General features: G+C 40.4%; 1 protein-coding gene across 5 annotated transcripts in view; it reads right to left on the reverse strand.

The window, feature by feature from the left end:
- Tbc1d1 (TBC1 domain family member 1) overlaps positions 1-22,088 on the reverse strand; it is a 200,594-nt gene that overhangs the window by 63,006 nt on the left and 115,500 nt on the right. For 3 of the 5 annotated variants that reach the window (XM_020161876.2, XM_074042459.1, XM_020161879.2), the window contains 7 exons: positions 20,530-20,640; positions 14,303-14,431; positions 12,800-12,886; positions 8,988-9,268; positions 7,059-7,220; positions 6,335-6,454; positions 5,250-5,389 (listed from right to left, as the gene is read on the reverse strand). In XM_020161876.2, coding sequence (XP_020017465.2) covers positions 5,250-5,389; positions 6,335-6,454; positions 7,059-7,220; positions 8,988-9,268; positions 12,800-12,886; positions 14,303-14,431; positions 20,530-20,640 — 1,030 coding nt within the window. The remainder of the gene's footprint in view (positions 1-5,249; positions 5,390-6,334; positions 6,455-7,058; positions 7,221-8,987; positions 9,269-12,799; positions 12,887-14,302; positions 14,432-20,529; positions 20,641-22,088) is intronic. The other 2 variants (XM_074042461.1, XM_020161878.2) reach the window with 2 other exon arrangements.

The following is a 22,088-nucleotide window of genomic DNA, read 5'->3' on the forward strand; positions in this document are numbered from 1 at the left end:
CACAAGGACATAAAATCATCATCGTAAAGATTCAGATTATTTACTTGAGTTCTGCCATTCTGTTTACACCTAAATCTGAACTTTGGCTTCAATAGACTATTTGCTTATATAATGGGTTTCAAATCAATAAATCATTCTTATCTATATGAAAATAAGTTTCTTTCCTTTTTTTTTTTTAAGACATATCAATTCTGAAAGCTTCTATTGTTGGTGAAATGTACAACATAATCTGAAATGCTTAAATGAGGAATATTAGAGTAAGAGCAAAATTGTTCTCTGGCATACAAAAGTTTAAAAAAGAGATTTTTTTCCCCTCCTTTCTAAGTGGAGAATTGTCTAAAAAATTATTCGTCAACAACAAAGAATTCTCTTTTGTATGACACTGGTAAAAAAACCCGTGGGGCACATGTACTACCAAATATCTAGTCAGAAACTATTCTTTGGCACTGTTTGCAGGCCTAACAATTAGGTGGGGCCCATGGTCAAAACAACAAAGCCCTCACACACCCTGCATCGTGGCACTAGCAGACACAGCTCTACTGGAAGTAAAATGGCTGCAGAGAGGCAAAGCACCACAGGTTTGGCTTCATTTGGTAAATCACCAAATTATTCTTTATACCAACTATCATGTTTTTTACCACTGCATTTTCCCCATCACACTCTTTGTCTATCCAGACATTAACTCTTCTGAAAAAAGGTCACTGATGGTTGGGAGTATAATTCAGTGATAAGAGTTCTTACCTAGCACGTGTGAGGCCCTGGGTTCAATTTCCACCTCCACAATTTTTTTTTTAAAGACCATTGGTGATCCAGATTTATTTGAGATTTGAGATTCTTGGTGACCCAAGTCTCCCTGTGGAGATCCAGAACAGCCTGACACAGTTTGGACTAGGACTACGTCTGGATTTGATTTGCCATGGCTTCTTATTCTAGGCCCTTGCTACTCAAAGTGGAGCAAGAACATCAACATCTCTAAGAAGCCTGTGAGAAACGGAAGAAGAGCTTAGAACGTGCTGGACCTACTAAATCAGCATCTGCCTTTTGATAAGATCAACACTGTATACACGCCTTCATCTGAGGGATGACAGCACCTTCACCTTCCTGCCTTCAGCAGTGAGCTCAGAAAACAAGAGACTACTACACAGGCCAGCGTCACTCTCCTCCACTCAGAGCAGCAGTGTGTCTGCCCTCAACCATGCCTCACAGTCATAAACACACCCAACCTGCAGCTGTGTCCTGATTTACTACCACCCTAGATTGAATGAATAGCTTACCAAGTATGGTTCTTTCAAATGCTCAGCCTTGCAAGCCTCTCACCCAGAGAACTCATGGCACAAAGAAGAGACAACACATTTTCCTAGAGCTGTAAGTGACCACCATGTGCTTTATAGTTAAGCCCCTGTGCAGCTTTTCATATCCTACTTCATCATCCATGTTTGTTTCCTTATGGAAATGCTTGCCCTGCCAAGACTTCAAACAAAACTTGGTCATTTCCTATTTAGCATGCAATGCATGTGGTACACCTAACCTATCATCTGAGAAGTAGGGTCTTCCCTTTATAGGTTTAGAATTAAAGTCAGCTCTTTCAGACTTTGCTAACTTAAAGTTGGAATTCTTACAAAACACCAACCAGTCACTGCTGACAGGGGCTGGGGGTGCAGCTCAGTGGTAGAGAGCACTTGCCTGGCACATGGCACATGCTTAGGCCCTGGGTTTGATCCCCAGAAGCAGGAAAAAAAAAAACAGATGAACTGGGGAATGTTTGCCCTGATCTTACTAGACATACAGAATTAATTTCTAAATATAAATTAACTTCCTACCTTCTTCAGGTTGGTTTCTAAAGCATAAAATTCAAATTCTTGCAACTTAATTATTTCACAGGTAGCTGTTTACTCAGTCACCATCCCTAAGTAAATGCCAGACCAATTTTGTCAGACAGTATTTTCCCAGTGTACTCTCTCCACCTCTATCCATACTGCTTGACTTTGTGTTTTTTGTCCTTTTTTACTATTTAGAGTATACTTCTTATTCACTATAACACCCTTCTCTCCCAGTTTTCACTTATCCATAAAAATTAGAACCCTAAATTACAGAAAATCTTATTTCTCCTTCATAGTACCATTGTTACTGAGTGAATACCATGGTTTTTAAATTACTGGTGATTTGTTTTAGTAGCATTTTCCAAGTGGGAGGAAAAGGATGAGGCAGTACAAATATCCCTACCTACTTTTCACCTCACAGAAAGGCTGTAAAGGTCTCCTGTCTGCCTGCACCTCCAGAATATAAATGCAGAATAGTTGGTCACTTTGAGCATCTAGAACAGGTTTTACAAGGCACATTAACAGCATTTCCTATGAGCACACTTGTATGTCTTTCCTGTCCAAGTCAAGAGTGGGAGCTCAGCCATCCGGCTGCAGACAGCTCTGCTTCCCACAGGTCGGTTGCTAAGGCAAAGCAGGAACAGAGACCTGGCACTACCTCCAGCAGGGACAAAACTGACTTCTGAGGGGAGAAACCCTGGACTCTTCAAATATCTTCAGATGTGGATGCCTCTGTCTCTCTGAAGGGGAATACATGGAGGGCTGCCAGTGCAGGTCAAAGTAGTCAACCGCAGTGGCAGGCCCAGGCCTCTCTGTGTCCTAAGGATGGAGTGACAGTGACAGAGGACAAAGCTACCTTATTTGGAAGAAGAAAAGTCACAAGCAGAAATCAATCTCCTCCCTTCCACATTCTAGTCCCAAGGCTGAGTAACGTGGAGAAAGGAGGGGTGAGATGCACCAAAGGCAGATCTACACGTTAAAATGGCCAAACACATGTTCTCCATTCAGTGTCAGTGCCTGGTCAACAGGGAGACACTCAGGTAACCTGAGCATACAAGGCCTGCAAGACACTTCCTTAAGGGGGGCGGGGGGTGGGGGGGCTTCACAGGAAACCTGCATGGGCCACACCTAGCAGCCTGCACTGGGAATCTCTTGCCACAACCCAGGGCATCTGCAGTTCAGAACCAGAGCTTTGGTGCATACACATGAGCTCAGCTCTGGCCTCTGGCTCCCACCAGCTCTGTGGTTTGGGGAAAGTGACTGAACCCACTCCAAACCTCCACTCCCCCATCCATAAAATGGGCATAATAAAAGTGACCCTCATAAGTGTCTGGGAATTAAGGGAAATGATTCATGTAAAGCACTCAGCAGTTTATTAAAACAGTATTATATATGATTGTTACTATATTAATTCAATTTTAAATCCTTTTCTTCTCTCATCCTTCTTCCTCTCATATATGTGGAATACCCACAATATAATCCAGAAATTCAAACAGCATTTCTTAGCTTGAAAAAAGAACAGAAAAGACATTGCCTACAGAAAAACAGGAGGCAAGAAGAGAGAGTAAGGAACCACTAGAGAACAAGCATGAGGTTTGTAAGAATCAGAGCAATTGACTCACCATCCTTTAGGAGCCACAAGCCTGAGTGAGCTGGAGGAGACCGACAATAAAGAAAATGAGTAAGCTGCTATGAGGTGTTTTGGGAAAAGTCAGGAGGAGGACAATCAGAGTGTCTGGTGGTAGCAGGGAGAGTATGCCACGGGAAACAGTGGCCAGGAGAGCCTCATAGGCAAAGTGATCAGAAGCAGTGATATGAAGGAGGTCACATCACTGCCCCAAGGGGACATGGGGCACTAGTGGGGGCAGGCTGGTTTTCCATCAGAAAAGGGTGAATGTTTAGTGTGACCTTCCCCTAGCACTTGACAGGGGTCTCTTAGGACACCTTCCTGCAGGAGATGGCTTAGCTGCCATCTGCCCATGAAAAGGAAGAGCAGTGTCTATGCTGGGCTCTCTCTGCTCAGCACTTTATCAATCAAAGGCCATGCTCAGCAACTCTACACACAACTGTACACAACTGGCTGTCACCAGGATCAAGATTCCAAACACTCCTAAAAGGACTGGCCAAAGCTCATGAATACCTCACATGTACAAACTACCTACGGAAGGTGAGCTTACAGAAGGCCTCAAGTTCAGACATGCATCAGTCTGACTTTCAAATCACAGTTCGTACCCCAAAGAATAGGATACAATAGGAGCCAAAAATGTGAGTCCGTTATTTAAAGCAAAAATAGATTGTGAGACTAAGTCAATATCAATAGGACAGAATCAACTCAATGGGAGAAGAGCTATTCCATGTGGATCAGAGGCCTGGGACACCATGTTCAGTTCAGGGTTCCACCACAGGACAGGATTTGACCAGAGGATGCCTTATAATCACAAGGACAATCAACCTGGAGAAAAGATGTAAAATAATCAGTGCTTTCTAAGACCCATGGTCAATGAAGAATAGGAGGTGGAAGCAAGTTTATTCTGTGTGTCTTCTGAGACCAGAACAGAACCAAGAGATGAAATGACAGGGAGGCAGGATTTGGCTCAATCTAAAAAAGCTCACTTGGAAACTTAGAACTATGCTAAAAATGGAAAAGACAGCTTCACACCATTACCTGTGGCCCTTAACACATATGGGGCATTGCACTAAGCATTTAAAATAGACCTTATCACACTTCAGTCTCCACAACCATTCCTGGTGAGGCGTGGCCACTGCAACACTGGGGGACGCTGCCCTTAAACCGGGAAACTCTCTGATTCTGGTGTTCTTGTTGCTTAGCTGTTTCACACAGGAATCACAGCTCAGTGCCCTCTCCATGACCTCCCTCTGCTCCCTAGCCTTCCCCTTACTCCCAAACCCCTACCAGGGTCCATCTCCAGAACCTGGGAGGAAGCTTCCATCTGCAGGAGGCGGGTCTCTCTATTGGGCAGGGGAAGAAGGAGGTACCTCTCTGCTATCCGCTCATGGTGGTGGTGAGAGAAATTAAACTCCACTTCTCATTGAGCCACTAGACACAGCAGTAGCTCTGCCACCAGCTAAACATACAAGAATGTGCAAAGCACCCAGGTGGAGGGGCAGAAGCACACAGGGACCTCCACAGCAGGAGGGGTCAATGCACTGGAAACATTTCCATCAATCCTTTTCTCTCCAATACTATGAATTTTAAATACTCTAAGAATATATATATATGTGAGTACTGACATCATCTTCCTTATCTCAACTAGTGTGGCAAAGGCACGATTAATCCTAGATTACGGGTGAGAAATTGGGAGGCTTGCTGCAGTTGACAACTCCTGGGGGAGGGCTTCCCGCACTCAGAAGTCCACATGCCCCTGCTGTTGGAGGAGGCCGCCCTAACTGCCCCCTCACCTCCCTCACCTTCGTATCTGCCAGGGCTGTCGCTCGCCTTCTGTGGGGTAGCCACGCGGAGGAAGATCTGCTGCCGCCATGAGTGCCGCCGGGTCTTCACTGGGGTCGTGTCCACATCACCCACATGATTTGCTTTGGACTCAAAGTCCCTAAAATTGAAAGATTGTTGATTTATGACTGGTGGGCAGACATTAATGTCTTATTTTTAGCTTGACTTTAAAAAAAGAAAAAAACACTAAATTATGAATTATCTTCACATAGCCACACACTATTGGGTAGAAGTTAAGTTCACAGTGAGTCACTAGTCCTAAAGGACTGCTGTCTTGCAGGCTGCCTTCCACAAAAGGAGCAAGACTACACAGCCGTAAGTGATTTCTATTGCAAAAGAACAGCATTAAGGACACTCCACGGATGGGACTTCTGCCGGGACCACTCCTGGTGCCACTGCAAAAATCTCACACTGTCTATAGGGGGCGCTGTCACCAAGGTACTACTGGCCCTAGTTCCCCTTGTGGGAATATTTTCCCGGCACAGGCCCATACCTCCATGAATGCCACAAAAAAGAAAAAAGAAAGAAGAAAAAAAAAGCTACAGATAAATTACACAGATCCATCAAAATAATTCCATAGTCATTTGCTGAGAGTTGCTTTAGCATTTGTATTTTCAAAACTACAAAGTATAATGTCAATATATATAAACACCATCATTAATTTTTCCCCATTCACAACCAACATGGGAAGCCCTTGTAATTTACGTACTCACCATGAAGCAACTGTCCCAAAAAGTAGATGAGACACCCTGACTTATTTAGGACAGTCGTAAGTTCACTAAAAAGAACAGGTTAAGACTTTCTTTAATCTTCTGAAAATAACAATAAACTAACCCTAGTCAAAGCTGGAGGACAGGTTAACTACCCATTTCTTAAAATGACATTCAGTAAGAAAAAAAAATGATTTGGAAGGAGATACAATAGGTTTAGCTGAAATAATTTTTAAATGGAACAATTAAAAAGAACAGTTAAAATTTCCCCATAGAGCTGACAATAATTCGACACTTATAACATCCAGGTTTGATGTATCTAAATTTAACCCTACCTTTTTGTGTTCATAAAGTCAGATGTGTTATTTTCATCTACAGGAGCCAGAAATTTTAGAAAATTTGGCACAGAGGAGGAAGAATGAAGTTTTTTCCGCAGGGCATTACGGTAGGAGATGCTGAGAGTTTGGTTGAAAAAGAGTTTAGGATAAAAAGAAATAAACACACAAAGTATAAAACATAAAAATTTTCATTGTAATGCTAAGAAAAGTAAATAAGGTAAGAAATTAAAAATAGTTCACAAATGAGATTTAACTTTTAATCAAGATTTGATCTGAATGAACATCAAAATCAATGTGATCAATAAATAAATATTTTTTAAAAAATCAGTCCATCTTTCCAATGAGTCTTCCTTTCAAACTGGAAAAAAATCATTTTTCTACATTAATCAGGAAGTTTCTGATATGGCTCAAATGGCAGTGTACATGACCAAACACAGTTGTTAAGCTGTGCGCATGCATGCGTGTACACACACTAAGGTGGGGAAATGTGAAAATAAGTACATAAAATCAAGAGTGTTTTCAAATTATTTTAAAGAAAATCAGTAACAAAATTAAGTCAATTCAAATGACAGCTGAATACAATAAAACCAAATATAAACACGCGCACACACAAGCAGTGAGTGGGGCCTCCTGTGTGGACACCCCCATGCAGCATGTGCTCAGTCAGTGTGAACTCCCAGGTGGACAGACGACACTGAACTTGCCATGCAAGTGTGCTCACCTCTTTGCCACAGCATTCCCACTTTGTTCTCCACTGGAATTATGCTTTATATACTTAAAAAAGTTTGGCGAGGAGGCAGAGGGGTTAAGACGAGGTGGAGGAGCAGGAGCTGAAGGCTGACCTGAGCAACCCTTAGATTCGCCCACAGTAGGATGATCCATGCTAAAGAGCAATTGGAGAAAGCATGGGAGGTTAGAAGGGAAAGAGGGAGAGGGCTGCAAGGAGAAGAAGGAAATAGAGAGAAAGGAGCAAGGACTGCTGCCTTATCTTACAAGCTCAACAGAACTATCAGAGCCACAGGACTCCTTTCCACTCTCATCTCTGCTCTCTCACTGGCAAAGCCAGTTTTCAGTAAAAATAGTATCAGAGGCTATTCTTGATAGTTTCCACTTTGTCTAAGCTTACAATACTTTTTCTCTACTCCCTAAGAACTGAGAGGAAATTTTTTTAAAGATTAAGACAAAAATAAAAGAAAAAAAATCCAAAATTTCAAAAATACATTTCCCTTTGAAATGAATAAAATCCTGCCCTGAATTTCAATGCCATGTTTCCTGCACCTAAAGGAGAACAGATCTCAAGAGGGAAAGAAAGCAAAAGGGTCACACTAGACAGACAACTCTCCTTCCTTCTCATATCCATCATTCAACACAATCCATTACAAAGCTACATTCTTAGAAGAGACAGCAAAAGTAGAGACACTAAGACCTGAGATAATGTGTGAATGCAGCTGTGGCAAGAGATCAGGGTTCTCCAGATAGGAACACTTCCCTTATCACAGAAAACTCCAGAAAAGGAGTGAGTATGCAGTGGTGAGAAGTGTACAGGAAGGGTAGGAAGAAACACAACAGGAAACTTACATGGCTACAGCCAAACTATGCTGGTCTCTAGAATGTCGTATTTGTTAAATAGCTTCTGGAGGATGTCCTGCTTCTGTGATCACAGTTACCTAGCTGAATTCCAAGGAATAACAATTTTCAAGGGGTGACTGAAAACAAAGCTGCCACGCCCTGCTATAAGGCCCTACTACACTACTCCAGGATTGTCAGCGTGTGTTACTTCTCTCAAGGAATTTCGAACACCCTGAAGAGACCCTCTGTTACCTGTGTATGAACCACATGGACACATCTATCCTGGGGCTTTTGCTGTCATGGTCAGAGAGAGGCAGCCACCACATACATAGTTATGAGAGATTTTTAAAGTTATTTTTAAAAATTCTGTGTCCATTTACAGTCTTTGGAACTTAGGGTTAAATTAACCACTAAGGTACTCTAGAAAGAAAGGAAAATTTCTGCCACCATCTTGCTTACCCTTCTCTGTTACAGTAAAATTTGCAACTATTCATTTGAGCCCAATCATTAAAATGAGTAAATCTTATCAGAAGAACCTAGAATTGTTACCGTAAGAGATTTGGAAAACCTCAACTCCAATTTTGTCATACAAAGCTATTCAGCAAATCTGCCCAGGTCACAGCGAGCTATAGAGCCAGGGCCAGAACCCAGGCTGCTGGGTTTACACCCTGGGTGTCCACAGGGGTCTCCCACTCTGCCCGCGTGGACACTGCATCTCCACTCCACTGCAGCTCAGTTCCAGGTCTCCAAATGAGGAGACCTCGCTCACCCACTTGCCCCCTTCCCCAAGGCTGGCAGCCAAGTTTCAAAGTCAATGGCATCTCTTGTACTGTTTAAGAAGTAATTATACATGGCAAGGACCATTTTTGCTTATGTTTACCTGCCTTCTACCAATGCTTATACTTGAACAAGCAGCAAGCACCTCCTACATCTACATACTTCCTAAGGATGCTGGGAAGAACACACTGCTGCTGACGTGGGTTTCTCTTTCACCCAATAAGCACACCTGGACACACACATCTGGTCTGCAGTATGCCCCAGCTATCTGCACAGCAAATTTCATGTTTTAAACAACTCTTACTTCCGTTCATGAGGTGTCTCTGTGCTCACGGAGTGATACCTCATAAGTTTTCTTTGAGAGACCCCTGGGGAGCCCTGAGCAGGTTCTGGAGGCTCGAGGCACTCCACGGGAAAATGACTCAGGGTGTTTGCTCGCCTTCGAAAGGCCTGCTGAGGTGACAGCAAAGCAGGTTCTTCAGTGAGTAGGCTCTCCGAGTCACTGGACAGGTCATCCGAGGAGCCTAAGAGTTTGAAGGAGCTCTCAGAGATGGGCAGGGTATCCTTGTCACCCATGGATGGCTCCTGAAAGAAAACAGACAACAGATCAGACATACTACAGGACAATCTGTGGGATTGATAAATCTCTAACCTAAGTACAGGAAAACATTTTAATATGTAAGAATATCTAATTACCATCGAGAGCCCATCAAAAATATAAGGACACAGAGGTCAATTAAATACCAGCTTATCAGTCAAGATGCTAGCCTGCTGGAGAAATGTGGAAGCTGTGCCAATGCAAGAACGAAAGACAAGTTGTAATAGGTTACTGTTCTAAGCAATGCCATAAGTATGCCTGGGGGTGTAGTTCAGTGGTAGAACACTTACCTAAAGTGTACAAAGCCCTGGGTTTAATCACCAGTACTACAAACAGAAGTTCTTCTCTCTGGAAAACAGGACTTTTTACTACTGCTTGTAAGAAGTTAAAATGAGTGCTGACAACTGCTTTTCACTGTTAGTCAAGTGCTTTATCTTTGCCAAGTGTATTCCTACATTTTACCCACACTTCAAGGCTCTCTTTAAATTTATCTGATGTTGAGATTTAACTTGATAATTTTGAGGTTAAAAACTATTATACCTTATGTTCTTAGAGTATGGAAAAGTGTCTCCCTAGGCACTTGTTATAAATGAGGGGAAATCACTTAACTTCCTCCTGCATCACATTTTCCTTTTGTGAGAAAGAATACTGAAAATTTATCTGTTTCCAGAATTAAGTAAGATAATACAATGGAAAGTACTCTGGAAAGTACTGAAACCAAGTTACTGTTTCATTACAGAGTGCTCAAACACTCAACAAGAATTCTAATAATATTTTAATAAGGCACGTTTTCAACATATGTGTGTTTTTTTTTTCTTTGAAGGAATGAATTACTATTGCTCTTGTAAACCAATGCTTAGCACTATGACCAGGACATGGCAGGGGCCATTATATTTTTTTCAAATCAAAAAAATATAAAATAAGAGGAAGTATGCCAGCTTGTCACTACTGAAATTGCTAGAAGGGGTAAGTATACCAGCATGAATACAGTAAAAGGGAATGAGTAAGTACATCTAAAGATGGACAGGAGAATTTAAGTTCTTGTTCATTGAATACATGCCTTTTGGGTGACAGATACTGGGGATTTTAATTTTTAAAAATTAAACGTGATTATTAAAGGGGGAGGTTATTACATTTAATTTTATAGGAATGATATAGTAAAGCTTAATTCTCATCATACTATGAAATATTAATTATTTTATACCTGAAATTTTCCATTCTTTAAAACTCTATAGCTCTGAAGATTCTTTTAAGGATTTATAAATTGTTCTAAGACAATACAACACAGAAAACAATCATCATCTTGCAAACCTATTCAACTAAATTCTGTCTGGTTTTTTTTTTCTTTTTTTTGTAGTACTGGGGCTTGAACTCAGGGCTTTCACCCTGAGTCACTCCACCAGTCCAATTTTTTGTGATGGGTGTTTTCAAGATAGGATCTCAAGAACTATTTGCCCAGGCTGGCTTTGAACTGCAATCCTCCTGATCTCAGCCTCCTGAGTAACTAGGATTACAAGTGTGAGCCACCAGTGCCCAGCCATTGAAATTCTTATTAACATTGCTCCAAATTATGTGAAAGCACTAACCCCTAGCTTAAACTAACAACTGAAAGAGCCACTCAGATATTCAGCTTCTGTGCAACATCTACATGGAAAATTTATTAGGACAGATCTACGCACATAAAATGTTCACAGTCAGCAGTTCCCCCATTCAGGATGAGGACACGAAAGATGTAAAGAAGTGTACCAAAGACAGACACTATATACGGTGACCTTCTAAGTTACATTTCTCCCTCCTAATTACCCTGGGAACTGAAGCTGTGCATCTATTCCCAGATCTGTGTTTTTGAAGAATAAAATGCAAGCAATAAGAATTACTAAACTAGTCACATGACTGACAGGAACTTCTCTATGGTGTCTTTACTGACACTAAGCTATCCGGATTCCCTTCCTCTTTACTCACTGCCATGGGTACAATTCTTATGCTTTCTTCAAGGTTTAATTTGACAGTATTGCTCCCTCCCCTTCCTAAGCTCTCTTGTGGTTTCACTGACAGAATCTAACTCCTCTTCCCCTCCCAACTGTAACCTCATTAACTGCACCTCATCTCCTGAAGGTGGGGTATTTGTGTATCTGTCATCTCTCTCTTCCTAGGGAGCAGATAAACTACAACATTTCCACACTTGAGATGAGTCATGTGGCAGAATTAGTATGTCGTAGATGGAGGCTGGATACCACTCTATTCCACTAGTTTTTAACTTAGAAAATCACATTTAGAAGACTGTATCTGGGGTGTCTCTCCCCAAAAGGGCCTGCAGACCAGCAGCAGCAGTAGCATCATCCTCTTGGTACCTATTAAAAAGTCGGCATTTTCAGGCTTTGCCCCGGCCTGCTGAACCTGAATCTGCACCTTGGCTGGAACCCCACCACAGATGCACCTTAAAATTTGAGAAGTGCTTACCTAAGGAATAGTGTCTCAAACTGTACACTGTAGCACACTCGTACATAGTGATAACAATGCAGTGGCTTGTCAGGAGCATTTTTTTAAATAAAATAGAACAGAAAACATCAGTACATATTGCATGGTAACCAGAGAAACATCATTTTGTGGACTTTCAATTTCATTGTAGGTATGTGTATTTGTGAACTATGTCCCAGCGTTAAGTCTGTTTCTTACTCTTGGTCATGGTCTAAAAACTTTGAAAGCCACACATCTAGGAAGGATCTTAGAAGAATTTAAACCATTCCTTTGTGAGGAGCTGACCTCTGCAAACTTCCTCATTCTCACATCAGAGCATTCTCTGATAGTAGAAGGGAAAGGTAGCCTCCCCAACACAAACCCCAAACCCACTTCTTGGCAGTTCTAAGGCTGAGATAACCAGGTTAAAATAAGCTTAAGTGTCTAGGAAGCAAGGTATTAGAACAAGGACACGCATCTAGGTTTACCACCAAAAAAAAGTGCTAGCTTACTCACTCCAAATCTGTGTGGTGGCAGAAAATAGAAGCTTAGTTGCTTATTTTAAAAAATAGTAATGTGTATCAGAAAGTTAGCTAGAGGATAAAGCTGCAAACATCTCTGACTTCACAAATCCCCTTCGGAGATTCTCCTAATTTCAATTAATTTTGTTACTGAAAAATCTCCTTGGGGGAAAAAAAATCCATTAGTTATACTTTTATAAATTAGATCTTAGTTGTCTAAAATTGTGATGTTGTTTCTTTGTTTATGGAATGGACATCTCCTTTTTAAAGTGAAACTTTTTTTATGGTACTGGGATTTGAACTCAGGGCGTTGTACTTTCTAGCCAAGTGCTCTACCGCTTGAGCCATACCCCCAGCCCTTTACACAAAACTTTTATGTTATGACAGAACTGCATGACCAGTTCTCCACTTGCACCAAATGTTTTATGTCTGGAGGTATGAGAGGTGTTGTGTTCTTTCTCACAGAGTACAAAAGAGAGAAGATAGGCAAGACCTATTGGCTGGTTTCTTCACATAAAGAGAAATGTGAAATGTGCTCACCTTGCTGGTGTTACTTAATGTACTAGACACAGAGCTGTCCAGATCCATGCTGGCAGATTGTTCCTGAAGGCCTCTGGCTTTATTACCCTACATGAAGGCAAGGCAGTTTGGTTATGACCCCTGCAGCTTTTGCAAAGGTATCAGCCAGAGGCAGCTTGGTCTATTTAAATAAGCTCAAGAAAAATGCACCCACTGATAAATGCTGCTAAGCATACATGTGCATTAAGACAATCAACATTTCTGTCATCGTTTTCTTTTATTTTTAAGTACCACACCAAACTAAATGTTCCAAAATACCTTGATCAGTTACTTGGAAGGGATGATGGGCAGAGAGAAGAGACCATTTGTCTATGAAGAAAACCAGGGGCTCAAGCCCTTCAACAGCTTTCCCCAAGGCTATAAGTCATCACAACTAGCCAGCTGCATGTCATTCACCCAACATTCTATCCCCATGGAAGCTCTTGTAAGGCAGTCCCTTCAACCCTGGTTTTGTAAATGGACTGTTTGCACTTACTGCAGAGGCTGTTGCAAAGTTCTCAAAAACTATTAAACAAAAGTTAATGTTCTTTAACTGAATAAAGCATGTTTCAAGGAGAATGTGTCATAAAGTCACAAAGAACTATAGTGAGATATTGCAACCTCCAGAAAGGTGTGAAACTTTGACAGAAAATTAATTTTTGATTCCTTAGAAGTGCCATCAAGGTGCTTATACTCATGGGATTGGGGTGTGATTTCTTAAAGAATTCCCAGATTGATGCGCATATGTACTTTGTTTTTCCTATACAGCTAGAGTTGGCAAATTTTTCTGCAAAGGGCCAGAGAGTAAGTATATTATGCTTTGTGAGCCTTATGGTATCTGTGACAAGTATTCAATTCTGCACAAAAGCAGCCTTAAGATAACAGGCAAACGAATGGATGTAACTGTGTTTTTATAAAACTTTATTCAAAAACAGGGAGTGGGTGGGATTTGGCCCATGGATCAAATAATTTATGGATCTCTGCTATAAAGAGTTCCAGACACCTGACAAAAGCAGCTGACAGTAAAGGATTTTTCAAGTTGTCCCTAGTGAACCTAGGAAGACCAGAGGCTACACCTTGGCACATCCTATCTATGCTCTTTATAAGAACTGGCCAATGAATTATACTCTTTTGGGATACCAAAACAAAGCAAAAACAAATAACATACGATAGAATACAAAAGATAAGAGTCTCCCAGCACTCAAGAGGCTGAGGAAGGAGAATAAGGAGTTCAAGACCAGTCTCTGCTACATAGGGAGACACAAGATAAATTGACAGATAGATCAATAGATGATAGATAGATAGATAAGACAGATAAGATAGACAGAAAATGTAGATAACATTGTTCTAAGACTGACAAGACATTATAAAAGTATTTATATTCTTATACTACATGATGAATATTGATATAATAATAGCTCAAAACTGAATTTATGCTTGCATAAAAGTAATTTAACTCAAATCAGAAGAAATCCTATTACTTACCCGGGACAAAATACTTTCTAAAGACTCTGTTAAAGACCTTTTTGCTTTGTTTTTCAGCATGTCTAGCCTAAATCGAGTGGCACTGGGTGGTAATTCACTTCCAATATTCTCCGCTGCAATCTGCAATGTCTGAAAACGTGAAACAATGAACAGTTAAGCCACTTATAACCCCCTTCCTTCCTTAAAAATGGAATGGAAAAATTCTAGGACACATCTTTTTGAAAACAGGACATCATTCTTCATCTATCTGTGATCTCATCTACTCCTTAGTGACAGGAGTCACTAACAGTGACAGGTCTCAAAGAGTGGCTTTGGCTATCCTAAGAAAAATTGAGAATGTGTGCTTTGAAATCAATCAGCTAAAGTAGTTTGGAATTCAGGCTCTGTAACTGGGTCAGAGAACTGCCATCTACTAAGTGTGGCCTTGTGTAAGTTCTTTACTTTCTCTGAAATCCCAACTTCCTCTTCTGTAAATTGAGCCAACAACTATCTAATCATAACAACGTGTGTTCACACTAAAATATGTAAAATATGTAAAGCACTGAACACAGTACCTGGTACAAAAACAGCCATTATTAGCTTTTCAAAATAAAGCAGAAACTTACCTTTTGGAGCATTTCAGGGAGTAAGACAAAATAAATTTATCAGCTGAGGAATGTTTGTACTTTGTTTATATTAGTCCCTTCATGCCTTTCAATAGATCTCTGTCCTTCAGACTTTTCCCTCTCTCCCTCTTCTATTTTTCCCATGCCCCTTTCATTTTCCTCTGCAACCAAGTTTCTCTCTTGACTAACCATAACATGAAACAGAAACTATAATAAGCTTTGTCTAACACCACTAAAGGTAGTTTAGTATTACTTGTTAACAAGGAGGTATATGTATATTTTAAAAGATCTTTGAATTGCTTCTTATATGGAGTTTCATATAATTGCTTCTTGCTAGACAATGATTTTGTTAGAAAATATCCAAACAAGCAACACCCTACCACTGTAAATACTGACATAATTCTTTGTGTAGTAATCATAAATTTTAAGCATATAAAGAGTACAGAGGCTAACATAACAAATGCCTTTACCCACCATCCGGGCCTGGTCAAGTTAGCACTGCCAGGTGGTGAGAACAGCAGGAGAGGGGCTCTGGAGCTAATGCCTAGGTGACACGCCTCTCTGCGATCCCCAACTATGTGGCCTTGGCCAGCTTTTTACCTGCAGTCCCTCTCAGTTCTTCCACCTGAAGACTGAACTTTCTTCCCAGAACTGTCATGAGTTTAAATAAATTAAAACACTTAGAACATACCAGATACCCAATAAATGTCAGCTTTCATGGAGCCCACTGATTGTGTTTTCCATTGTCAGCAGGAAACACTAGACATGGAACGCCTCATGACCACCAGCGTCGCCCCCATTATATAACCACTCTCCTAAATTTAGTGTTTACACCAGCAATTCACATTTTGAACTTTTATTTGTATATATTCATAAAACATAGGTTGGTTTATGTGCAGTGGAAACTTTCAAAGGTGTCATACTGTACAAATCCCTCTGATTGTTATTCTTCCTTCAATGCTGTTTTTGAGATTTATCCATGTTGACAAATGTTCTCTGATTCACTTCAGCCACAGTGCGGTGTCTCACAGTATAACCAATCTATTCCTGTTCCTGCTGTTAAACATTTCTATTCTTACAAAGCCTCTTTTGTGCAGAGTTACTATCACATACAGGTGAAAGATTTTGCAGGGGAAATAATAAGGATGTCCTTGCTGGCTCACTGGGACTATGTATCTTCAGTTCTACCAGATACTGTCAAGCTTCTCGCACCTAAATGGTACCAATTCACAGTCCTCGTATCAACACACTTTTTTAGGATATTGCTAGAATTCTTACTCATCTCCAAACTGATTTACAGAAGATGTTCTCTTAATATAGTTTCTGTAATTCCTACTGCTAATAAGCACTCTTTTTAAAAATTCTATAACCTAGTATTCAAAGACCCACATCTATGAAATAAAGAAATTCTAATTCACCAGTGAATCTTACATGTTTTAAGTGTATGAGAAAGAAAAGGTTCTGATAAGAGCTAAATTCTGATGAGATATGGATACGGATAATTATCCAATTATCTACAATTTTATTCCTATGAGAATTAAAGGAACATCTACTAGCTTAAAAATTCCTTCAAGAATGAAGACTCGTTTATGTTTGTGTTCTCCGAGCACTGAGCACACACACTCTGGACTATAATGCTTGCTAACGAGGGAATGAGTGGATGAGCAAAGATCACCAGGCAGGCCCACAGGGGACACACACCTGAGGCAACAGAGACTCACTAAACACCAAGTGCCTCCTAAACGTTATATGCCTTGGATAGGTGCTTAAAAGTTGTGACTAGTCCTGTGCAATCACTTCCCAAGAATAAGAGCCTGTCCAGGTTTGGGGCAGCTTCTGGGGTAAAGGGAATTATCCACAAAGGGCCCTGAACTCACTACCAACTTACCCAAAAATTAAGATGCTGTGGGGACTGGAGGTGTGGTACAAGTGGTAGAGTGCCTGCTTTGCAAGGGCAAAGCCCTGAGCCTCAGAAACATAAGTGGAGGGAGCCAGAAGTAAAAGAGCAAACACATATAATCCCATTTGTCCAAATTCTACAACAATCAAAACTAATCTAGGGTAAAAAAAAAAAAAATCAAAGCAGAAGTGGCGTAGAAGAGGGGACAGTGAATACTGGTTGGAAAACGAATGTGGGGTCTTTCCTGGTATGACGGTGATCTGTATCTTGACAGGGGCTTGGATAACCTGATGTTGCAGTCCTCAAAAGTCAGCAAATACTATATTTAAAATCTGTGTAACTTCCTATATTCACATTTTACCTTCAAAAATTATAAACAAATACTGAGGGCTAGGGTGTAGCTCAGTGGAAGAGTGCTTGTCTAACAGGTGAAAGGCCCTGGGTTCTATCCCTAGCACTGAAAAAGAGCAACAAAAAAGCACACACATACAAAACCTGAATCCCAGTTAATAAAATGCATGCTAAGTGTTTAGGGTCAAAGAGTTGATCAGAGACTCAAAGCCATCAAAAACTAAGGCAGGACTGAAGATGTAGTTCAAGCTGTAGAGTGTCTGCTTTGAAAGCACCTGCTTTGCAAGTGTGAAGCCCTAGTTTCAAACCACCATAAATAAATACATAAATAAATAAATCAAAACTGGGGAAAAAAAGAAATAAAAACTAAGGTGGACTAATACATGATAAAGCAAATTTAGTAAAATATTAAAAACTATAAAATCTGAATGGTGGGATATGAGTGCTTCATGGGATAATCCTTTCAACTTTTGTGTATGTTTGGAATTTCTCACAATAAAATGTTTGGGGAAAAGAAAGAAAAACTTTTCTAAAAAATGGACCCAGGATAATAAATAACTAATACTATAGCACTCAATTTTATTAAGCTCATTAAATATGATTAAACTAATATACTTGGTCAAACTGGCTTGGTCACTTACTAGCAAACTCCTTGACCTCTGGTGTAGTTTCCTCAACTCTAAAATGAATATTTTACTACTCACCTCAAAAATGCTGTTGTAGAGTGAATGGGATAATTCATTAAGGAGTTAGAACTGTATTTGACACATGGCAAACATTCACTAAGTGGCAACTGATGTAATATTCATTTTTGTACTGCCTCTGTGAATACAAGTAAAAGTGATATGTCCACTGACTAAAATTTTACACCCTGTAACTATAACATGAATACTTATGTGTGTGTGAGTGCATGTGTATTGAACTGTAATGGAACTTGTACGTCTTTACTCAAATTGACTCCTTTTCCATAGATTGGAAGATTTGTTCAATTTTTTCTACCTGATGAAAATCATTTCCTCTGGCAGCTCTCAGCACTCTCTCGCTAGTCCAAAAAACATGAATATGTCACTGCTGACTCAGGACTGGCCACTTTTGAAAGCTGGTAGCCAGAAAAGTTCTTTGTCAAAGCCCTGGTTCTACCTGTCTATAGGTCACGTCATAACACATCTCAAAGACTATAGGAACTTACAGATGCAACAAAAAAGGCAATGATGTCCATGTGGTTAACTACCTGACAGCAGAAATGGTGAGCAGCCATCTACTGGTGAATCTCAGCTATGGCTGATCCATCTACAAAGCTGCTCAGAGCCCCAGGGGGTTGTGCAGCTGGGGGTAGCAACCCTATCTGGAAATTGGAACATGTTCATTACAGACACAAACATGAGCCTTCTGAGTGACAGAATGTTTACAAGCCTCTGGTGAAAGTAATATAGGTGCTGGCCTGCTTGTGAGGCTCTGTCTCTTTTACATTAAATTATGACGTTTTGAAAATTTAAAGAAAACTAAAATTCATTTCTCCACTGGACTAATCTATGGCAAAATCATAATGATATTACCTTAGTCCATAAAAATTAGGTCAAATCTTTCCATCCACCATAAATGGCTTCATCCCCTTGTCTCACAGATAAAAATTATTTCACAATTACCAATTTCCTGTTGGAACATGTCAGACTGACTCAAGAAAAAAGAAAATCAGATCAGGGAAAAAGCTACTAGTGGCACAAGAGGAAAAAACGGGGGTGGAAGGGTAGAAAGGGGAAAATAGGTTGAAAGTAATTAGAGAATTCATTGAAAGCTGAGATTGGATGGGGCCCATCCCCAAGTGCACAGGAGGGCCCAGAATCCCAGTGTTATCTTATGAGCCCAGGCTGGGAAGGAATGGCAATAGACCAAGGCAAAAAGCCAAGGACACAGAAGATATACTAGTGTCAGACCACTGCTCTGGGGCCTTCTGATGAGATTTTAAAAAGCAAAGACAAAAACAAAAAAAACAATGTCACACACTGCACAGGAGCTCTAAGAGTTCAGGAAAGTGACACAATTGCCAAAGACATCAGCAGGCAATAATCAAATGGGAGAGTTACTAAGTAGGCACCCAGTTAAAACTTCTCCAAGTTTAGGTTGCCAGACAGTAAAGGGCGCCTGTGGGGACAGAGCAAGGGTGAGCAAAGCACTGAGCACTAATGCAGCATTTGCCTTTGGAAGAAGCATTTGGAATACATTTAAAAAGAAAGGCAGCAAACTCTTGGAAAACTAAAGACCCTTAACACCCTTCACTGATTTTTTTCTCTAGGTTTTCTTGGACCAGTGACTTTAGCAAATATAAAATGCTTTTGAAGCTATTAATAGTGAATCGGCTTGCATAGAGTCAACAGACATAGGAAAGTGGCCATGGCACAAGGTATACTGAATGTCAAACTCAAAGAGCTTGAAGGTAGAGACCTACAGTTTCTGACATGGCACCCCACAAATTGCACAGCTAAATAAAGTTTGTGGACGGGAGAGGACAGGAGGGATAATGGACCTCCAACCTGCAAAATGGAATTCATGGAAGTTCTACATCTGAATAGCACATAAACCAGGTTCTCTAACATTGTATCTCACTTATCAGTAACACATCCACATAGGACTTATATTACAAAAAGTTTTCAGATACTTTATGTAATCCCAAAGCCATCTGTACAATGTTATTCCCATTTTTCAAGGGAAAAAGTTGAGGTGACAAAGACAAGCTCTGCCAAGTCACACAGCTCATCAGGGCAGTACCCATTCTTAATTCTTGATGCTCAAAGCCACTCCTCTGATCACAGCAACTGCTCTAACCCTCTGATGCAGACAGAAACTTCTCTCATCTTCTCCAAGAATAACTAGCACTCCTAAATGATCCCTATCTATACAACAAATGACAATCAAACTTAGGGAGAAAAGGAGGTTTCAGTGCTTCAGAAAATCCCTAAAACTTAGTTTATACTATGTCCAGAAAAAATTATAAGAAGAGCTGGGCACAATGATTCACATCTATAATCCTAGCTACTTGGAAGCTGGAGATCTGTAGGATCTTGGTTTGAGGCCAACTTGAGCAAAAGTTTACAAGATACCATCTCAAGCAACAAAAAAGCTGGGCATGGTGTGGTGTGCTTGTCATCCCAGCTACATGGGAAGTATAAACAGAGTATCACGGTCCGGCTCTGTCATAAATTCAAGACCATATCTCAAAAATAACCAAAGCTAAAAGGGCTGGTGGAGTGGTTCAAGTGGTAAAGTGCCTGCCTAGCAAACATGAAGCCCTGAATTGAAACTCCAGTACTGCCCTCCTCCCACTCCCACTACCCTCAAGAGAAAGGAAATTACAAGAGCCAAAAGTGCCATACCTGCTTCATCTCCCCAATGTGGGTATGTTCTTTTTGCTTCTCTTCATATAAACATCTCAGAAAAGAAATAATCAATTCATTCTCTCGTTGCTCATTTCTTGGTCTTAATTTCTTTAAAAAAAAAAACAAACAGGATATATTATATACATTTTGATTGTATACAATATATCAATTGTATACAATTAAACACTTCCTTTTGAAAGTGTTAATGGCTTCTACCTACTATTAGTGCTTCTACACAATCATCTCACTAGGGGGCACCAGTGATCTTAACAACAAAGGTAATTTTTTTAAAAAGGACAGTAGAGCCACTGAGCCAGATTTAGCTTCCGACCTCTCACAACCTTTTACCTAAAAATTTTAACATCAGAGGCATGATCAAAATATTTAATAAATAAACAGTTTTTAAGACAGAAGGAAGAAACAAAATCTGTGTAAATACCTATAGGTCAGGAGTCATAATGACTACACTTTTATAAGCTCTTAGGGAACTGGAAGAACACAGGAACTGGATTTGGGGTCATGGGTCACATGCCAAATGTGTCCATCATAAAGCATGTTCTGTAATCCCTGTGATGCAGGCAACACAAAATGTCATCTCTGTTCCCCTCTCCTTCCCTTTCCTCTCCCCTCATCCCTCCCCTCATCTTTAAATTCTCCCCAGACCTTTTAATTTGTAGACAAGGCAGGGGCAAAGCATGCTAAAAATCAGGATATGAAAATTCTAGTTGCCAACCAAAGCCAGATCATTTAGTCTTAGCTTCCACCTCTATTAAAATGAAGATTGTACACAAAATAAACTCCACAGTCTTTTCCAGCAATTAAAATCTTTGCATTTGAAATATCAGTTGCAGTCCATTTTCAAAAGGTCATCCAATTTGACATATTAGTTTCTCTGAATGTGAAGAAACTAATTACCCTGGAGATCCACAGCATCTGGTCTATAACCTTTGGGAATGCCTGTCTTCTACAGACCCTTACCCACCCCTCCTCCTCCTCTAAACTGCTGGCCTGCCCTTTCACAAGGTCAGGATGTGACAGGTGGGTCAACTGTATAAGCAGCAGAGTCTGGGTCAGGGCCACTCTTGGCAACTTCTTCTAAGTTAATTGCTGAACAGTGGTTTTATCCTTCATGTCACAGGCGTTAAAAGCTAAGGTAAACCCCAACCCAGACTTTTGGTACACCTTTCCTTAAAGAAAAAAACCATTTTAAAAGGTAAGTTGTTCCAGTTACTCAAGGGAAATACAATAAATGATTAAGAGGGTCTGTTTTCATTGAGGACTCACTCCTGCTTTCAATATCATACTTAAGTATTGAATATTTTAGAGGTTGCAATATACACTCTTAACCTGAACTTCACACCATGAATCCTGATGTTAGAAAATTTTACATGTCATATGCACCAAGCAGAGTTTTCTAGAGCAAGTTTCCAATAGATTCTCAGAAAAGGAACATGGTAGTCAAGTGATGTAATCCCTACTTAATATCACTAGATCCCAAGAAGGTTATGAATACACTGAATCTAAAAGCGCACAGAAGAACAGGAACACTCATTCAT

Source organism: Castor canadensis, chromosome 9 (genome assembly GCF_047511655.1).
Source record: "Castor canadensis chromosome 9, mCasCan1.hap1v2, whole genome shotgun sequence".
Classification (NCBI taxonomy): domain Eukaryota; kingdom Metazoa; phylum Chordata; class Mammalia; order Rodentia; family Castoridae; genus Castor; species Castor canadensis.